Source organism: Urocampus carinirostris, chromosome 10 (genome assembly GCF_059441175.1).
Source record: "Urocampus carinirostris isolate Australia breed hairy pipefish chromosome 10, RoL_Ucar_1.0, whole genome shotgun sequence".
NCBI classification, from domain to species: Eukaryota; Metazoa; Chordata; class Actinopteri; order Syngnathiformes; family Syngnathidae; genus Urocampus; species Urocampus carinirostris.
Window position 1 is genome coordinate 12,518,267 of NC_142358.1, and position 20,269 is coordinate 12,538,535.

The following is a 20,269-nucleotide window of genomic DNA, read 5'->3' on the forward strand; positions in this document are numbered from 1 at the left end:
GGCAAGCCTTCCGAACCTGACTCCCTGTTTTTTGACTCTCGTACGTTTCCCGGCTTCGACCTGTTTCCGTTTGATCACGTCTCTGCTCCGGCGCCCCGACAACCCGACCTGCTTTTCCCTCTTCGACGCCGCTCTCGCTCGCCAGAGAAGTGCCACTTCCGCGTCCCGAGTGACCTGCTCCCCACAATCAACGATCACCGGATCGTGGGTGCCAGCTTTCGTCTCCTTCTCAATAAAACTAAAAAACTAACGCAATTGGGTTCCCGTCACTGTTCCTGGTTCCTGACAGGGGGCCCGCTTAATAGGATGTAGTCGGAAGGCTACTGTGAGATGAACACAAAGAAATACTAAAGCAATTATGGGAGGTATTGGCTGTCTTTATGTGTTCCACTGACAATGTAGCTCTATTCACAAACGTGTCTGTTGACAGATTTGGGGGCAGGAGTTTCCTCTATAATGCACTACACTCAGTGAGGAAAATAAGTATTTGAACACCCTGCTATTTTGCTTTTTCTCCCACTTAGATATCATGGAGGGGTCTGAAATTTTCATCGTAGGTGCATGTCCACTGTGAGAGAAATAAACTCAAAAGAAAAATCCAGAAATCACAATTCATGATTTTTTAACTATTTATTTGTGTGGTATAGCTGGGAATAAGTATTTGAACACCTGAGAAAAGGAATGTTAATATTTGGTACAGTAGCCTTTTTTTGCTAATACAGAGGTCAGACGTTTCCTGTAGTCTTTCACCAGTTATTTCTACAAGAATTGCTACATATCGAATGTTGAAAATGACTTATGAAAACTAAAAAAATAAATTCCAAAATGATTAGAATAAACAACAATAGTCTCTTATAACAAACATTGAATTAAGATATATTTTCTAATTCATTTAACAACAAAAAAACTCTTGTGCAACCTAAAATCTAAGAAAAATGTAATTCTAGTTGGTCACATTTACAGACTGCAGGAAGAAGTTAGCATTGGCTTTGACATATGTGACTTAGAACAATTTAAAGATGTATAACGACCATAAAAATGGATATATGCCAGGCAACATCACGACAAGTGGATAAAACAAGAAGTAAATAAGTACATCTGAATACATCGATAACCATAAAATGCATTTATTATCATTAAATGATTCACTTGACTAAAATATGGATCGTATGATTCAAAAGAATAAAATGGATATCATTGGAAAACTCAATTATGCCGTGACAGATTTTGATATTCTAACACTTCTTAACTGATATTCTACAAGCACAACAGGAACTGTTTAGACTCGTTAAGGCTCATGCAACATTACTGCTTTATTATGGATAACATTGAACTGTACTATAGAAAATTAAACAATGTATTACTTTTGAAAGAAATATCTCTTAACAAAATTAGTAAAGATAATATTCTGAGGATGTAACCGTGTTCTGCTGTCTCATTGTCTGTATTCTGTAACCTTCACACGTTAACAGAACAATCCTCCCATCTTGTCTGATGGTACGTCATTAGATATCGAGCGAGGCCGAAACAAAAGCTAATTGCGACTCCCTCCCACTAGATGAGATCAAGGAATTCCCAGAATGTGTTCCCCTTCGTTTAAGAATCAAGCTCTCTCCTCTTTGCCTGCTCACTGTGAGCTGACAGTTTGAAGAATGTTCCCAAACATCCCATTCCTTACTGCCACCCGGACGATTCCCTGGAGGCAGTACGATTACATGGATGGTAGTACTACACCTTCCTCACTTCTCACCGCCACTTCAAAGCACTTTTGGCATTTCTTTGCGGCTTCTCTGGAATGTAAAAAAATTAAAACAAACTAGTGGTTGTCTTCCATGACAAGAACATTAAGAAGAATCCTGGGCCCGTTCTCTTAAATGTCACTCTGCCTTTAAATTGGCAATCTCAGCCCAGTCTCAAGGACTGGTACTTTCACCAACTCCCTGTACTCCATCACTGCTCTCTGTGCCTTTAAATGATGTGTCCTAGTGATCGATGAAGTTGTATTCTGAAACATCTGAGTTGGCAGCACAAGTTTTCTCTTCTTGCACCTGCGTGTTTGGCTTTTAGCCCGTTCTATAATTTGTCTGAAAGTGCACAAATGACCTTGGCTGTCCTACTTGCTTGCAAGTTTAACATGCTTCGGTTTTCATGCCAACCTGTTCTCCGATACCGTAGAACGCTGTCGTAGTGTAACAAAACTTACATCAAAATATGGACGATAATGTTGATGTCAAGAATAATCTGTGTTTGTGTGTATGTGAGTTCATTATATTCCGAAGTAGAACAAGAAAAGTAATATGAGCAACATTTTCTGATACAGTATAAATTATGGTGGATGTGTTTTTCTCATTCCTGAGTGAAGTATATAAAAAAAAACACTATTACATTTTCTTCTGTTAAAATACTATTACATTTTTACTATGATAAGAAAAATGATAACCGAAATTCAGTGGTAGGCCCTGAGGGTCTGCAAGGACCTCTCTGTTGGCCTAAAAAGTGTCTGAATTATTTAATTTTGATTATAGTTTGTCCATCAATATTTGTTAATTAATGACTGTTTTTTTGTCCTTTGCCTAAATAAAGCCACAAATGATAATAAACATAGAAGATAGTAATTCCAAATTGTCTGTAGGCTTCCATTCCTTGCTTTGTCAGGGATTTCACAAACACAGAGGGATGGTAATTTACCAAAACAATCGCACCATTAATAATAATAATTAAAAGAAATACATTCTACTTCAATACGCCTTTCAGGACACCCAATGTCGCTGTACATATAGTAACAAACAACAATAAAGCAAGAATAAAACAAGCAAGTAATACATAGAATATAAAAACACAGTACAGCTAAAAAGGGAGCGGTATGTGAGGCAGAAGATATATCATCTAACCAGGGTTGGGTAGTGTTACTTTAATTGGATTACTTTCAATTACTTTTGGATTACTCCAATACCAAATATGCTAATAAAAGACAAAAGAAACTAAAAATGAATAAAATTATGACTCACAACACGTGGTAAGCTTTCTTTCCTGGCTTTGATCTCTTTGATCTCAGGCAAAACTAACATAAAATGCGACAGAAACAAAATGAAAATAAATCCAAACAGCTTGCCAACATCATTTTTGCCGTTCCATGTATTCCGTTACTCCCCAAGCCTGCACAAAATTTAGTAATTTTATACATATTTAGTTTCTTTTGTCTTTTATTAGCATATTTGGTATTGGAGTAATCCAAAAGTAATTGAAAGTAATCCAGTTAAAGTAACCCTAGCCAACCCTGCATGTAACAGACAAACTCTGATTTTAGCTCGTACGGTTTATGGACACACGATCTACACACGACCTATAATATTCAATATCGATTTTCGAGAAACAGGGCACTATTAGGATATCAGTAGCGGTATAACAAAACCCTTAACCTGAATCCTAAATTCGAATTCTTAACCAGGTAACATCTATATTTCGGCGAAGATCGTAAATCCATCACAAAGGTGTCATCTGCTGCCAAGATGGTACCTAGTTTCTTCTTCTTCTGAGTGAAGATGTAGACTGGGTTTCTGCCGGTCTGCCAAAATTTTCGTAGGCGTTGCCGGGCTGCTAGTGCCAGACATTCAATGAAAAAAAAAAACAAACGAGCATCTGCTGAAAAATAATGGGTATCTGCTGGGCATACCCATAAGTGTGGGTGAACATAAGTCAGATCTTACAGTGGCCCCTCTACATATGGGGTTAATCCGTTTGGATCAAGCTCATATCTAGAATTTCTTGTACAGTGGAACCTCGGTTTTCGAACGCCTCTCAGTTCGAACAAATCGGTTCTCGACCAAAAATTTCTTCGCTTTTTCGTTCAAAAAAATCGGAGTTCGAACGCTGGTACGCTAGGGTGCGATGCTGAGCGGCGTACGTGTGTAGATCGTTTAGATTGCCCCCACCCCTCGTGAAGAACTGTTATGACGTGCGCACGCACTTCTTTTCGCTTTTGCTTTTAATATCGGTGAACGGAGTGTTTTAGCCCCTAATTATGCCTCCGAAGAAGGTCGGTGCAAGCTGTAAAGTTGCTACAGGTGAAAAAAGAAGAGTAGTGCGTACAACTATTGCAAGAAATAATAGCAAAATGAAGAAGGTGTGCGAGTTTCCCTTCTTTCGAGGGAATAGAGCATGGCTTCTGCAGACCACCACAAAGGTAAGAAATCCTATTCATAATTATTTTCTTTATCCTTTAACCGCTCACCACTTTTTGTGGAGACCCGGGTGCTAAATGACGTATAAACGACCTGATTTTTTTATTTTTACACGTTCATGTTAGCGTAATCTTTCGTACGGAAAATTACGCTAACGCGAACGTACGATTAGCCTGGGTTAGCTTCATGTTTACGTTTATGGTAAACATTCAGGGTGATGGAACGGATTAAAACGATTTTATATTACTTTTAATGGGAAAAACGATTTTCGGTGATCGAACAAATCGGTTTTCGAACAGGGTTCTGGAACGGATTATGGTCGAGAACCGAGGTTCCACTGTATCTCAAACGAAGTTTCCCCATAAGAAATACAGTGACTGAAAACCTATTAATATGTTCCTAGCCTCCCAAATTCATCTAAGTTAACCCTAATTCGCTATAAAACGCATTTTCCTGATGTCTAAAAACACTTGATATTAACATTTGATAATAATGAAATGTAAGTTTATTCTGTGCACTTATCATAAATGGAAGTTGTTAACTTTGAGTCTGGAATGTGCGGGTTCTCTGCATGATACACTTGCTTTACTTCGTAGTCGCCACTGACATTAGCACACAATGCTAAGGGTCAATCTTTCGGGGGATTGTTGCCCGGCAACTTCTTCTCCTCAGCAGTGATGAATATCCTGCGTGGCCTTGTTACCCCCAAAAAAGCCCGTCTCATCTCAAGACCTGCGTAAACTCTTCCAAGGCTTTGGTTACTGCACTTGCTGCTTCTCCATACAGTATCACGGAGTGTATGCGAGTCCATTTAGAGCACTCACCCACTAGTGGTAGCGAGTGGAAATTGCCATTACTTAGATTTTCTCTTGTATGTTGGGTAGAGTTGCAACGTTTAGTTTACATTGTAAACAACAAACAATAATAGAGATGGTCGACGATGAATTCCATTGTCGACTATTGTCGGCAGACACGTTTTCCAACAAAGTGAGACATCTCTACGTGAACAGAATCTCTGCTGAGATTTGCTCATGTGCAATAGCGTCTCTGTCTAGAGCAGTAACATAAGCATACTGCAATGACGGAGTCAAAATAAAGTACACATAGACTTCTAAAGTGTGAGAGCATTGTAGCCTGTATACAGCTAATAAAAGCCTACTTGCCAAGTTTACGAAGCAGACCTTGTATAACATGGCAGTAGCTTGGTTAAGCCTGAACATTTAAAGAACACGCCAGACAGTTGTTAAAGTCAATCATTATTAAGACTATTTCGTGGCCATATTTACACAAATAAAATACATGTATATTGTTAAAATCTAATCATACCCAAGAGCAGATTTTACTCACGTCCTCCATGTGATGTTGTTACAAGGGAAAGAGACCCCGCCCACAACGTGGGCATGATTTATTATACTTCAGGGAGAAACAGTACACATGAGCATTTCACAATAAAAGAATACAAGATTGATAAACGTACAAGAGATGCAATTAGACTGATTATTGAAACGTTACTTCATGTGTATCTGAAAGATTGTTTTTATATTTTGGAATATAAAAACATAGTTATATTCACGCAGTGAATTCGGAGAAATTTTACAACCAAAACGACCAACCTATCACAGTTGAACAAAACGGGAGTCCGACTCACCTCGGCAAGATAGGTAACATACAGGCCAATACTCTTTTAAAGACGTGCATCATACATTTAATACGCACAATGAGACGCTTCCCGACTTACGAACGAAATAAGTTCCGGACGATCGTTGGTAAGTTGAATTTGTTTGTAAGTTGCTTCAGTGCTATATTTTGTATGTTTAAGGTTTACATAAGTATGTTTAAGGTTTGTATAAGCAACCTGTATTGTTTCGGACTAGAACATAAACATCTCATCAAATAACATGCTCCATAAAGATAAATAAAGTTAAGTTTGGCTTACTTTTGGGAGATGAGCTTCAAAAGGTCCACCTCTGGTGTAAAAAAGTAGCTGAAAAAAAGCGTTCCGACCATTTTCTCAACCGCATCAAGCTTTCTTATTCCATTTTCATTTCAAAAAAAATGGTTCGCCTCTTTTTTACAATGTACACCACCCATATTGAATGGAATCAAGTCAAGTCAAGTCAAGTCATTTTTATTTGTATAGCCCTAAATCACGAAGAGTCTCAAAGGGCTTCACAGATTGTTACACTATATTACACAAACTATTTTCAACCGACAAGAGGAGTAGGTTATTCGTATGCAATGGAGTAGAAGTGAGTTTTAAGTTTAGATTTAAACATTTCCACACAAGGTATTAAACAATAAAAAGTTCTTAGCTCGCTGGAGATAGTGTAGGTGTTAGGTGCGCATGAATGATGTCAGTTGGGTGACGAAAGTCGCAAGAGTTGGTGCGAGAGTGTAGTTTTGGAGAGAGTTCGATGTGTTTAGGTGCTGACGGTTGTCGCTCTCCAAAGAGACCGTAAGTGTATTTTTTCATGAACGAGGAGTAATCCATTACCCACACAAAACGACACGCTACATTGGTGGCAGCGGCGGGAGTACGAGCAGGTGAAGGAGACATGTTTACACACAGACTAGGAAGAGGAAGCGTTTTTTTTTTTTTACTTCCAGGTGGATGCTGGGTGAGCTCTCACAGCGCTACACACCGGTAGTGGCGGAAATAAGCACTACCGTGCTGTCCTGTACTCGGAAAAAGGTACACACATTACAAAATCTAACTTACAGCAATGTCCGGATATTTTTAGACATCCCAAAAAAAAAAAAACTTGTACGTAAGTTGAATAATCACAAGTAGGAGAGATTCTGTAATCGTTCTATGGTTGGTGACTATTAAAATAGTCGTTAGTTGCCGGCCTTATGTTTGTCAAGATCTTCGTATATTTAATTTCAAACTAGAGCAGCTTGTCTGTCGAGAAGCCAGTGCATCAGTAGTAGAAAACTTAGCTAACTGTGGATTTGCTTTCTCTCTCAGCATGTACTCGGTCCCTTCGGAAAACTCATTTGAGTTAATTGCGGTCACTGCCAAGTCGTCCATCAATCGGGCCCCCCCGAGAACGAGCAAACAAGTTTGTATCGATCAAAGTCGGCATAATGGAGAAAAATCCGTCGTTCGATCCCTCATGTAGCTCCCTAAGTCTGTCTGCAGCCAACTAAGGCCACTTAACCTCTCTCCCTCCCCTATCTTTTCTCATTCCCTTTGGGGGGAGTGCAAATCGTGAGGTGCAGTCCAATTTTCGCCCGCATCAGAAAACGGAGCAAAGTCCATCCACTTTGCATTTCCTTCCGAGCAAACACGGATCTGATAGCTGGTGACAAACGATGGCAGCCTGTTGGTATATGTGGGCGGAAGAGTGAGGAATGAAAGAATCTGTCTTGTTTTTTGGGGGCTCCTCCACACCCACACTGTTTTATGATTCATCTGCAGTGACCATTGGTGCCGCAAGCTTCGCAAGTCTCCAATGGAGTCTCTGTCGTCATTGACCGTGACAGCTTGACGCTTTGCAGTGCAGCTGTTTGTTTTTAGCCGCCGTCGCTGCCGCAGGGATGCTCTTCGTTTAGATGTTGCCGCCAACATAATGCAACTAGCGGAAAACAATTATTTGGCTGATTTTATGTGGTCCAAAAATCAGAAGCTATTAAACAAAACAATACCCTGCCTACTGTTTCAACACAGATTATGTTGGGATTGATTCTTCCTTTTTTATTACCGTAAATTACAGACTACAAGCCGCGACTTTTACATTTCAAACACCGTGGCCTACAACACGATGTGGTTTATTCTTTGTCTTTTTGGTGAGGTAGACGGTCGTGAGGGTGTCGGCGGCGACTCTAGATGCGCGCCGGGTCCCTCCCGTCGGTCTCCCCACCCGCGTCGACCCGGCGGTGCTTCCCGGCATGTGTTACTCATTCACTTCCATTTCTCACATTTAAAAGAAAATCAGCAGGGAATTGTCTAGTACAGAAAAGAAATACATTGTTCCCAGATTAAGACACTCGTTTGGGAACTGTGTCCGCAGCTACCAATCTGAGTCAACCAACGCAGCAGTCAATATTAATTAAATTGGTATTGACATATATGCAGGAGTGCATCCAAAACATTATAAAAGCGGAACTCAATGCAATGCACGCACTATAATTCAGAAGCATGTACAAACCTTTGGCTTCAGCCTGTCATCCCTTTTTCTTTTGACGTCATTTGTTTATTCTGTGATGGGATTATTCTTGAAATATGAAATATGACATTAAGAATAAATGGAAAAATGAAATACAACAATCACAACAGCCTGTAGACATACAGAGCCATGTGACTGATCTTAAGCTCTCCAATCCCTTGCGCACATGACAGTGTCATGGAGAAGAAAACATGTATTGATTTTACAGGGAGTTTCAAAAAGGTTGATATTCTTTGAATATTAATAAAAATTATTCTAATAAGTACAGTAAATGTATTTCCCTGTACTAACTCTCAAGCAGAAAATTTTGATATGAAAAGAAGAAAAAAATCGTAATTTGTTACCCAAGATATGCCTCAGTTTGTTTGGCAGGAGTCGGACTTGACATATGTTGCGTCTAATATTGAACGTTTGTGAAATCTTTCCCATAAGCCTGTGCTTTTGAATTTCTCATTCAGATTTTGAAGAATAAATATTATGATCTTCCACTGTACTTATAAACTGAATTAGCTTAATCATGTACTTTGTGTATTATTCACATCTCAAAGGTTAGCGAATATATTTAAACACACCGTACTACATAAAAATCATTATACATGTCGACACTAGATACTAACTAAGGAGGGGTACACAACATTTCTCGAGCTGACTGTTATCGGACCGATATGTCAGAGTTTTCGGCTGGATAGGCAAAAACTACCCAGTGATAATCACCTGCTTTTCATGACCAGAAAAAAAAGTGGACCCAAATGCGTAACGTTTCACACAACACTTTATTAAGGGATCGGGGGGATCAGGGAGAAAGAAAAAAACAGCGATCAGGTGCTTGCTGGGCAGGTGGAACAGGAAGCCCTCGTGGCCAGTGACAGTTGGCGAGACAGATAGCCGGGGCTGGAGAGCAGAGCGTGATCGTGGATCGGAGCAAGTGGGATAGCCGGTACAGGAGAATGAATCTTGGATCGGAACAAGTCGGGTAGCCGGGTTAGGAGAACGAAGCATGGTCGGGGATTGGAAGCAAGTCAGGGAACCGGAGAAGATCGGGAGGCCAGGGCCAGGGGATCGATAGCAGGAATCAGGGGAAGGAATCAGGCAGGAAAACGAGGTGGGCAGGCAGGTCGCAGTATGCAGAAACAGGTGGGAATCAAAACGGGAGCCAGAGTCAAAAGTGCTTGCCTTGCATGTGCTGAGGCTTGCTGAAGGACTGACAAAGAGTGACTGGAAAGGAAGCGCTTGAATATGGACAATTAGGAAACGAGTGGCGGCTGGGGCTGAAGGAGTGAGCGCAGGTGAGGGCAATCAGCGGGCAACTGACAGGATCGTGACACTGCTGGCACACTAAAATATTCCATCAGCTGACACTATTTGTGAGGGAACTTTTTGAGCATTTATGTGTAATATTTTTTTATGTAGTAGTGACACTTGTTCTCCTCACTATTACTTTGTCATATGCGCAAGGGATGGGAGAGCTTAAAATCAGTCCAATGGCTCTGCATGTCTACAGGCTTTTGTGATTGTACGTGGTTGTGAATTTAAGTCGGTGCAATACATTGAGTTTTAAAAATGTGTTTTATTTTCTGCTTAAATGTTCATACCAAACTGAGAAATAATGACTACTGAGCTTGATTGGCCACGTTCGGACACACTCCGTAAACAAGTGTCTTAATCGAGGCCCAATGTGTTCCTTTTTTGTACTAGACATTTCCCTGGTATTTTTCCTTTAAATGTAAGAAATACACGTAAATGGGTTCATTCTTACGGCTGTTTAAGCCTTGGCCCTCTGTAGTCCGGAATTTATGCTTCAGGAGCAACCGACGTCTTGCATCCTATTTTGAGTACATTTCTCTTCAGTGTTTCTTCTTGCCACTGAGTAGAGTGAGGAAGAATGCGGCTACCGTATTATTGTGGCGAGTGACATGAATGCAACATCTTTTATTAACGTTTCAGAAACCGGAACTCTGACCTTGACCTGAATTTGGACTGCATGGGGCAGAGTCATGAATTTCAAATATATAATATAGACTATAGCTAGCAGTTTATAGTGTGAACTCTTTGCTTTTTCCTATGACTCACATATTTCCTTGTGTAAAGTTCTTATTTGGTTTTCATACATCTAAAGCCTTGCAAGTAAAGCCCCCTGAGATACCTTCACACATTACCATGTGCTTATTTATCAAAAACTCTGTTACATAGCAACAAAATTGCATCAAATCAAAAAATAAAAAATGGTGGACATAATACTCACAATAGTTTAGAGGGTAAGTTATAGGAAGATTTTGGATTTTGAAGGACTTAAAGCCCCAATGTTTACAATTTGACCACTAGATGGCACTGTGTTGTCTCATGGCACAGCGTGGCAGTATAGCGGGGACGTAATTGGGATTCCACAGTGTAAAATAAATACGAATTTCTCAACCTATTTTTTTTTTTTATTAAAAAGATTACATTGTTATGATAGTTCATGTATTTTTGCCCAATATTCAAATCAATGTTTGTTTTTTGTCCCACTAGGAGGAACTAAATATTACACACTGTTCATTTAAAGGGACATTGCGTATTACTTTTGACTTTATGCATATCACTCACCAAATTCACCAAAGTATCGCGCTTGTTTTGTCCGCGTTCCAAAAGTGAGCTCCATTGCTGCATCCTGTCTGTTTACAAAGTGTGTTTGTATCATGACTTGGCAAAAGCATAGGCTTACACTGATGCACTAATACACTAATGCGCAATAGACAATAAAGCTAGGGTTCTTTAAACTCAGTTGGGTATTGTTAACACATACCTCATGGAAAAAAACAACCTTTAACTTTTTAAGGCCACCTCAAACTACGCACCCTACCTTTAAGCATTTAGCCACTGTAGCGAAAATGGGTATTAAATAAATTACTCTAACAAAAAATGTATTGACCAATTAAATTAAAGAGCCGAGTTTATTCTTTTCAAAACTTATCTCGCCTTTTTGGAGCACCAAATTATGTCAGGAAAACGGATGAAAAATCTTGATTGTTTTTCTTATTCTGAAGGTGGCTACACACACTCTAGGTGTATTCTTTTTACCTTATTGATTGTTCAATATACTTTAATCAAGACACACACACTTTTGGATTTATGGACTTTTCTTTTACTAATCATCTACTGAAGAAGCTTGAATAGAACACAAAACAATGACAAGAAAATAAAACAAAAATAGAAGTTGAGAACTTTAACTGGGACTATTTGGTTAGACAACAACATTGGCTGGATTATTACATTATTGTATTTTGATAGAGTTCCCTATTTTTGGTCACACCAATACCTAGCAACAGCGATATGTTCTGCAAATATATGCGTCGATGAAGATGAAGGCCCAGTCTTTCTGTTTTCGGCTGTAGAGCGATGAGGAATCCTGGTAGGCTTGAGAGCCGGTTAGGTCGATGACCACAGGATGCAGAGTGTTGAAAGAAAGGTTGACTGCTGGTGGATTGAGGTTTCAATGAGGTCCCTGGCTTTGTCCCCTTGGTTTGGCCACTAGCTTGATTAAGCTTGGCTGCCGACCTAGCAAGAATAGCCTGCTGCTGTTGAGCTGAGACCTGGCCAGAACCGTCCAGGGCCTTGGTCCAGCTTTTTCCTGTTAGGACATCCCTCTTGCCTTGTGGCTGGCCAAAATCAAACTACCGTTGCGAGGTGAGACGTGTACTAGCTCTCAGCTCTCTCCTGGGAGGGGTGCCCCCCCTGTGGTAAAGTGGTTACAGCAACCTTTGATGCGCAAATGAAGCCATAGCCCGCCCTTCCCAACCTCAAATTCCAGCAGTATCAGTCAGATAACATATCTATGTGATTGACTTAAAACACAGTACAGGTGTTTACTTCATGAGTTTTGACATTGTTGGATCATTTTCTGACCTTGCAAAACGAGATTCTGACCAAATTTTGAATACTCTACACCACCAATACCTTTGTCACGGAAGTTAGCTATGTATGATATCTTGTGGTAAGCAGCCGCTAGCTGTAAAGCAGGGGTCTGGAACATTTTTTACTCAGATTTTGATTTGTTTGTTTATATATTAATTGAGAAAGCCAAGCCATATATCTCAAGACAAATTTCAAGAAATCGCCAAACCCACTCTCCAGACAGAATGTAATTTTTTTTTCTGAATTTTATTTCACTGTGTGACGTTAGATGATTTTATAAAATTTTTGAAATAAGACATATGCCAGAGCCTGTGTCCCATATATAAAAATACACTACTTTAGAATTGTCTCCCTCCCACAATTACCTAAGATTGTTGAGGCTCATTTCGACCTTCATTTTTTTCAAAGTTTATGATTTGAAGACAAACAGGTGCAAACAGAGTTCTTTTTTTATTAAAAATGTCATAGAATACTGAAAATGATGATACTGACGTGTTTACTTTTGATGCAGACCTTGCTGGGAAGAGAGAAGTGCGCCGTGTGCATAGATCCCCCCACTACAGCCCACCCAATTAAATTGCTCTCGTGCGTTTGTTGGCGTTTCTGGGTGTTTGCAGTTTTTCTGTGGGTTTTCATCTTTATGTGTTTCAACAGTTAACCTAAATTGTTTATTGAACTTTTATAAAAAGGATGCCTTAGCAATGTACAGCCATAACGGGTTATGTTGGTGTGACACCATGACCGAACGATTGACAGAGATAGCTCTACATCGGTTATGCGTGCACGAGACTCGACTCAATTTTTTTTAGAATTGGAACACTATAGATGAAATTTGCATTAGTATAATTCTTTCTCCAAGCCATACATTCCCAACCCCGGATGTAAAGGCTAATGTCACAGACACGGTCGGCTAGAATTTGCAGCTAGCGCCATTAGCTATGGTGCCTAATGTTTAATCATGCAAATAAAAAAAAACAGCCGTCAATGTTTCTGTCACGGAAGGAAGCTACTCATGCTATCTTGGGTTACACAGTTGTTAGCTGTAAATGCTAATGCCACAGGTATTTATTCGCATTAGCAGTAGCGCCGTTATTATTGGTGTCTAACATTTATTCACGCAAATAATAAAAAACATTAAAATCAAACCTTGTTCAGAGACTACATAGTTGTCTTAAATGTTTGAACAATGTTAATCAGCTACAAAAGAGAACATTTTTCAGGTTTTTCTATCGAAAAAAACTATTCTTTTTCCTAAAGTTTTCTTGCTGTCATATATACTTTTATGTGTTTTTATTGTATTGTATGCTTTTGTGCTTCAGCAGATGTGATGGAAGGCAAAAATGCCATGTTGCTGGGCATGAGTCAGTGGAACTCCAACGACCTGGTGGAGCAGATCGAGACACTGGGACACATAGACCCGTCTCATGGTATGCACACAAAATGCCACACAGACAATGGCTTGATAAACTTAAGCACCAAAAATTCTGTTCATCCTTACCAGTAAAGGGGGGAATTTTAATTGCCCCAAAAATAACAAACCTACTATTGTTTGGGACTATTTCTAATGTTGGGGTAATTGTGCGCCACATTCTACTTCACCAATACATCATATTTGTTCTGGGAGTAGCTTTGTAACCTGAAACATTTGTATATAGAGATGCTTTTGTAATGTAAATGCACTAATCCGTTCCAAGCCCAGCAAAAGTATTATCTTGTAATAAATCATAAAAGAGCATCAGAACGTAAGTTAGATGACTGCACAATAAACATAAGACAAGAGGCACATAATGTAAAACAAACAAAGAATAAAGGAAATAATAACCTTTTCACTGGCCTCTTTGTTTACCCGTCCTTAGCAGCATTTCTTGAAAAAAAAAAAAAAAAAAACGGTTTCAAAGAAGTCTGTTTTTGCTGGATTTTGACAATCCCTCGGAAATGCGTGGGGCAGACGTCATCATAATGAGCGATAGCCTGACCTGTCAACATTTTTTCTGGGTGATTCCTTTCCACAAATGTTAAGAATACGGGGAATTTTGCCAAAATGTCTTTCATTTTGGCTGATGGAATTGTATCTGCATCCTCCTCCTTGTCGTCTTTGAACACATCCTGCACGGCGGTGTATGTTTTCATACCTCTTTATTATCTCTTGCTTTGTTTTGATGGCCAGAGAAAGTATTTTCCTCTTCTTTTCTCCTTGCTAACTTTACTGCATATCTTTTGTGGTATCCATTGAATTTCCCTGCGGGGATGAATAAAGTATCTATCTATCTATCTATCTATCTATCTATCTATCTATCTATCTATCTATCTATCTATCTATCTATCTATCTATCTATCTATCTATCTATCTATCTATCTATCTATCTATCTATCTATCTATCTATCTATCTATCTATCTATCTATCTATCTATCTATCTATCTATCTATCTATCTATCTGTCTGTCTGTCTGTCTGTCTGTCTGTCTGTCTGTCTGTCTGTCTGTCTGTCTGTCTGTCTGTCTATCTATCTATCTATCTATCTATCTATCTATCTATCTATCTATCTATCTATCTATCTATCTATCTATCTATCTATCTATCTATCTATCTATCTATCTAACTATCTAACTATCTATCTATCTATCTATCTATCTATCTATCTATCGTGAATAATGATAGGTCTTCGTAGCAATACAAAACAGTAAGCTGTTTACAGGGCAGGAAGGGGACATGGATATATATATATATATATATATATATATATATATATATATATATATATATATATATATATATATATATATATATATATATATATACATATATTGACTCAATTTCTTAACTATAACCATGATAGGTTTGGTGTTATCAGAGGTTTATCTCACACAACATCGGGGTACAACATATTAAACAGCGTACTACTAATATGAATGTTTCCCCCCATTAATATGCGTGGAAATAATTTCCTCTCCCCCACCAAGGTTTTCTGTTCACCGCTGAAAATGCCAAAATACCGCGACGCCACCCCTTCATTTGAATACCACAGGCAGTATTGCAAATGTCACGGCCTCATATCAACGAGAAAAAGAACAATAAAAAACTATGATAAAGGAGGTCATATTCTCTCGGCAAGAGCTGATTCTTTGCCGCTTTGGAATAAGGAGTGGTGAGGCTGAGATGAACATGTTGGAGGGATGGGAGGAAGCACAGATGATGACATGCAAAATATGCAATCTGTTTGAGCCTCACAGCGCTTTTTCTTTCTTGATCTCGCCGTCTGTGGGCTTCAATCGCTGCCGCTGGTGCGATAACGCGGGTCGCTCGCTACTAGCCGACTGAAAATGCTCAAAACTGCAGCGGTGAGTGAATAGAAGGAAGCCATCATTTCACTTCAACTGAACATGGAACCTTATTATCATCACAATTGTATGATTGTTTACTGGGAATTGAGTGAGGTTGCTTTTCCATGATCCCAAATGGAGAATTGTTGTCTACAAAATAAATAGTACCTTGAATACCAGGAGTGGGCAATACTGTGTATTTTAGTATCAAGCCAATCCAAGTAATTACATTGTAGTACTGATCCTATCCTGGATGTTTTTGCTTGGAAATGTCTCGATCATTGAACAATTAAACCCTCCCCCTTGAGTCAGTTTTATATTTACGATAAACACAGACCAAAGATTTTAGGCAATAAAGATGTTTTATTTTTAATGAATAACTACAATTGAAAGTTAAAAGTATAGAAAATAATTATAAATATTTCCATTGCAACTATTTCAGAAAAATAGCCAAGCGCGCCAAATAAAAAAGCAGCAATGTAACAGAAATACAAATATAATGTCAACTATACCTTCCGTTGCACAATATTTGGAAAATATTGTCAGAAAGTGCAATAGACAATAGGATCTAAAAACCTTTAAATGTATACAAAACAAAATTTGTCAACTACTATAACTGTTATGGAGCAAAAGTCGAGTGTCAAACCAACAATTCAACAATGTAACAAACAAGCCCATTTGGCTCTGTTGCCACAGTGACGACACATTTACAGGTTTTTGTTCAGGAACAGTAATGTAAAGGTTTATATCTTTGGTTAAAGCCCGTTGCCACTTTACCGCTCAAATAACTACTGGCATTTTCTGTTGTTAAAAAAAAGGTTTTCACCATGCTCCGCTTCCCGTTGGTATCTGTCATATTTAGCTTCTGATAAGGGCCCTTACTTTTGCCTGGCAAGCAGGTTGCAGCAGCAGGCCAGGTAGGGAGAGTTGCTAAAACTGTTACCGTCAGTTACACAAACAGGTAGAACTTAGAGAGTGGCTGAGGGCTCAAGGAGAGAGAGAGAGAGAGAGAGAGAGAGAGAAGGGCTGCACTATATACAGCGCTGTGAGGACATTTGTGTAAGGGTGAAGAATCCATCCCAGTACAATAGTATTGATCTGATCCAAGTATTTGCATAGTATCAATAATATCAATGTTTGAATCGATCCGCTACACGCTTATTGGATACTGCATTCTGTGCTTAATCTCAGTACAATTTCTGCTCTCTCATGTACGGGACAAATGTGGAAAATTCTTGGCGTAAGGTATTAATCCCTAACGTAGCAAGCTAATGTAAAATCCATTCAGGCAAATCTCGGCCATCCCGAGCGGCGCATTTGATGTGCCGCTGACACAATGGGAAAGTTTCATTTGTATGCTCGGCGTTCATAAATTAGCAAGGTTTTATGTAGATTTATGCAAAGGGTTTCGGATTTTTAATAGAATACTCAAACTGCCTCTGTAGCCACCCAAGAATTTGATCCATTGCTGTGAGGAATGTGTAGCCATTAATAATAATCATAACCATGTTCACACTTAAGCCTTTTGTCTCATTCTATTAAAATTTGTCAAATGTCACAGCTAGTAACAAAGCATAGTAAATGTAAGAGTAGTGTGTGGCGTTGAATAATGCAACTCTGGCTCAGTAAGTAGTTTATGGGTCAGGGTTGGTATATGTGCCTGTAACCTTTGAAAATGCTTGAATTTTAATGTTGTGTTTTAAAGGATTGAAAAGAGTTTTGGGTGAAATGCTTGTAAATGCTTGAAATTGTTTGTATGCTCTCAACAAGGTTTTTTAAAAATGACGCAGACACTGATTTCTGCTGCCTTCACTTTGAAATTGATAGATCCGACAGAGAGCGCTAAGCCACGGCCACCATAGTTACGATATCCATGTATCACACACGGACCAAATAGGCCGAAACAACAGCGAGTGACTCTTTAGTCGTTATTCCTGATAGCCTAGCCATATAATTTCTTCCTTGATATGCAAACCTATTTCGAAAGACACTAGAAAAGTGTCTCAATTATTATATATAGAGTGATAAGACCCTAATAACCTTGTTGGCGATCTATGAGGAAGTCTTTAGCCCTGAATCAATTTCACTTAGATTCAGATTTGTCAGCTCTGACTGACTCTTACTGCAAATGTAAATCAGAGTTGGTCGGTTGGTAGGATCCCTTAACCACTAGGGGTTGCAGGTGCACCATTTCCTGTGGTGTGTCTTGGGCAAGTACAGCCTGGTGGCACCCATCTCTCTCCAGGCCAACATGCTATGTTTCCACCCCGTTTCGAACCAGGGAGCTTTCGCATGTTAGGTGAATTTGCTGTACTACGAATACACAAGTCTGAACACTTTATTGTTTTCCCTTCCAACAGACCTAAATGAGTTTTAGATATGTCACCTTACTCTTATTTCTTGGTGCATCCATTGCTATAAAAGAAGCAAAGTTTTCTTTAAGCTGTCTTTGCAGATAACTTCATAAGTCCATAACCTATGACAGAAGGAACCTGTTCCTGAATTTTTTAAGGGGACTCAAGTAGTCTGTTTCATGGTAATATACCGTTTATTGTAGCAGGGAGGAGCTACACGCCATGCTGAGAGGCTGATAGGGTGCTGTGTTGTAACCAACCCAACATCAGTGTGAACTTCAATTTATGAAAAATAAAACACTTACTGTAGAACAAATAACTTTATCATCTTCACGTTGCGTTGAATGTAAGGGCACCCGCATGCCTTTATCCATTTCAAACACTTTTCCAAATTATTTTTCGGCTGAGGAAAATGAACCCATCCCAATCATTCTGTATACCCCGGATCAACGTTTCAAGTGCCCCAGACTCACAAAACACTACTTACAAATGTTTCGGGTTACAAAGCTACCCCCGGAACAAAATAAATTCGTAAATAGAGGTACCACTGTACAAGCATGTGGTGCACATAGGATACAAAAATGGACAACCTCAATCGGCAGCCACCTGCTGTCATCATCCTCACGTTCTGATTCGCTGAGAACAAGCGCTGTCGGATCTATCAATTGAATTTCTTCTTCCCCTGAAATTAACAACAGCCGGGCGATGCAGCTCCGATCATTGAAAAAGGGCGCCTCCCACGGCGCAAGTCTGAGTGGGTTGATTTGGATTCGTAACATTTGACGGGGAAATGCGAAGACGATCGGTGCCGTCTCTGCGGTGAGGACGAAGAATCGGCCGAGCATCTCTGGCTGCGGTACCCTGCACTCCAGTCTGCCCGATACCACCGCCAGCTGGGATTCTCCTTTGGAGAACTACGGAGCCTCCTACAAGCGAGTCTAGCGCTACTGAGGATTATCCTTAGGCGCCTTGAGTGACTCAACAACAACAACAACAACAACAGCCGGGATTAGTTTGTATGACATCGTCCTATGAAGCGTCATCACCCCCCCATTGGTCACGCCCAAAAGGACTGGTGCATGCTACACCTAAACAGGGCACTATGAAATGTATATGTATATTATGAATATTTATTGCAAAAAAATTAGGTAGTGTTTCCCAGTTCTTATTGTAATGGGAAGAACTGCCTGCAACTGAAAATGTTCATCAAAGTACAAACCCTGATGTGTGTTTCTGTGATGTATGGCATTGTAAAAAGTTGAAGTGATAAGTGGTGTAAAATGAACGCTAAATGTTAAAATACGAGTAGGATTTCAAACCTCAGACATTCATCCAAAATCTCCAATATAGGCTTCGATATAAGCGCTCAAATTAGCAGTTCATTGCAGCGTTCCTATGTGATCGAAACAACTGTTCATTGAAAGATTAAGCCATGGATAATCTGAATTTGAGATGAGGACGACTAAAATTAAGGTTGATGATGCTAACCCGTCATAAAATCAATAACGCCTAGAATTATGTACCGGTAATAAATTGAGCAGCAGCGCTGTTACCTGTGTGTTCTAAGTGCTGCCATTTGGAGGCTCAAATAGGAACAGCAAATTAGTATGTGAGGCCCCCCAATTTCCTAAAATGACGGATGAAAATTGACCACGGGCCGCATTTGGCCCGCGGGCCGGACTTTGGACATGTCTGACATAGAGTAACTAACAACAATAAAGCAACAATAAAACAAGCAAGCCATTTGTATACAGATAAACATGACTTGTATTTTGATGCAGAATGAATTTTGATTAATTATGAATTTTGTAATGGATTAAATCCAAACATAATAAGTAAAAGTGTTCTTTCTTTAAATTATGTTACAGTCATATGAAAAAAAAAATCCCCAATATTCGGTGGCATTGTTTGTATCATTTAAACGGTCCCTCGATGATTTTCATAAAGAGTTACGGGTACCCGTAGCAGCAAAATGGCCTAGAATTATGTCAGCTTCCTCTAGGTGAGACAATAGTTCATGTATTTTGCTTATTTTTTTTAAATCAATATTAATATTTTTTAAATTAATGTTGTTTTTTTTACCATTAGGAGGAGCTTAATAATATGCAGTTTTCACCACTAGGAGGCGCTAGATGATACAAATCTTCCTGTTAATCAGATTATTGTGCTCGTTTATAACGCTTTATATAATAATGTCGTAATGAAGGCAATTTTATGTTTCCAGTTTGATTTTTGCATGCATATATACGCACGTAAGTTAAATTTATACTTGCTTTTAGGTACAGTATGCGTATACAGTACATATTAAATTCACTTTGATGGGAGAATAATGGGGAAAGCAATGGATATACGT

General features: G+C 39.2%; 1 protein-coding gene across 3 annotated transcripts in view; it reads left to right on the forward strand.

Annotated features, from left to right (window-relative positions):
* pitpnm3 (PITPNM family member 3) overlaps nt 1-20,269 on the forward strand; it is a 161,381-nt gene that overhangs the window by 49,728 nt on the left and 91,384 nt on the right. For 2 of the 3 annotated variants that reach the window (XM_088345163.1, XM_088345165.1), the window contains one exon: nt 13,561-13,668. In XM_088345163.1, the coding sequence (XP_088201289.1) occupies nt 13,561-13,668 (108 nt within the window). The remainder of the gene's footprint in view (nt 1-13,560; nt 13,669-20,269) is intronic. The other variant, XM_088345164.1, reaches the window with a different exon arrangement.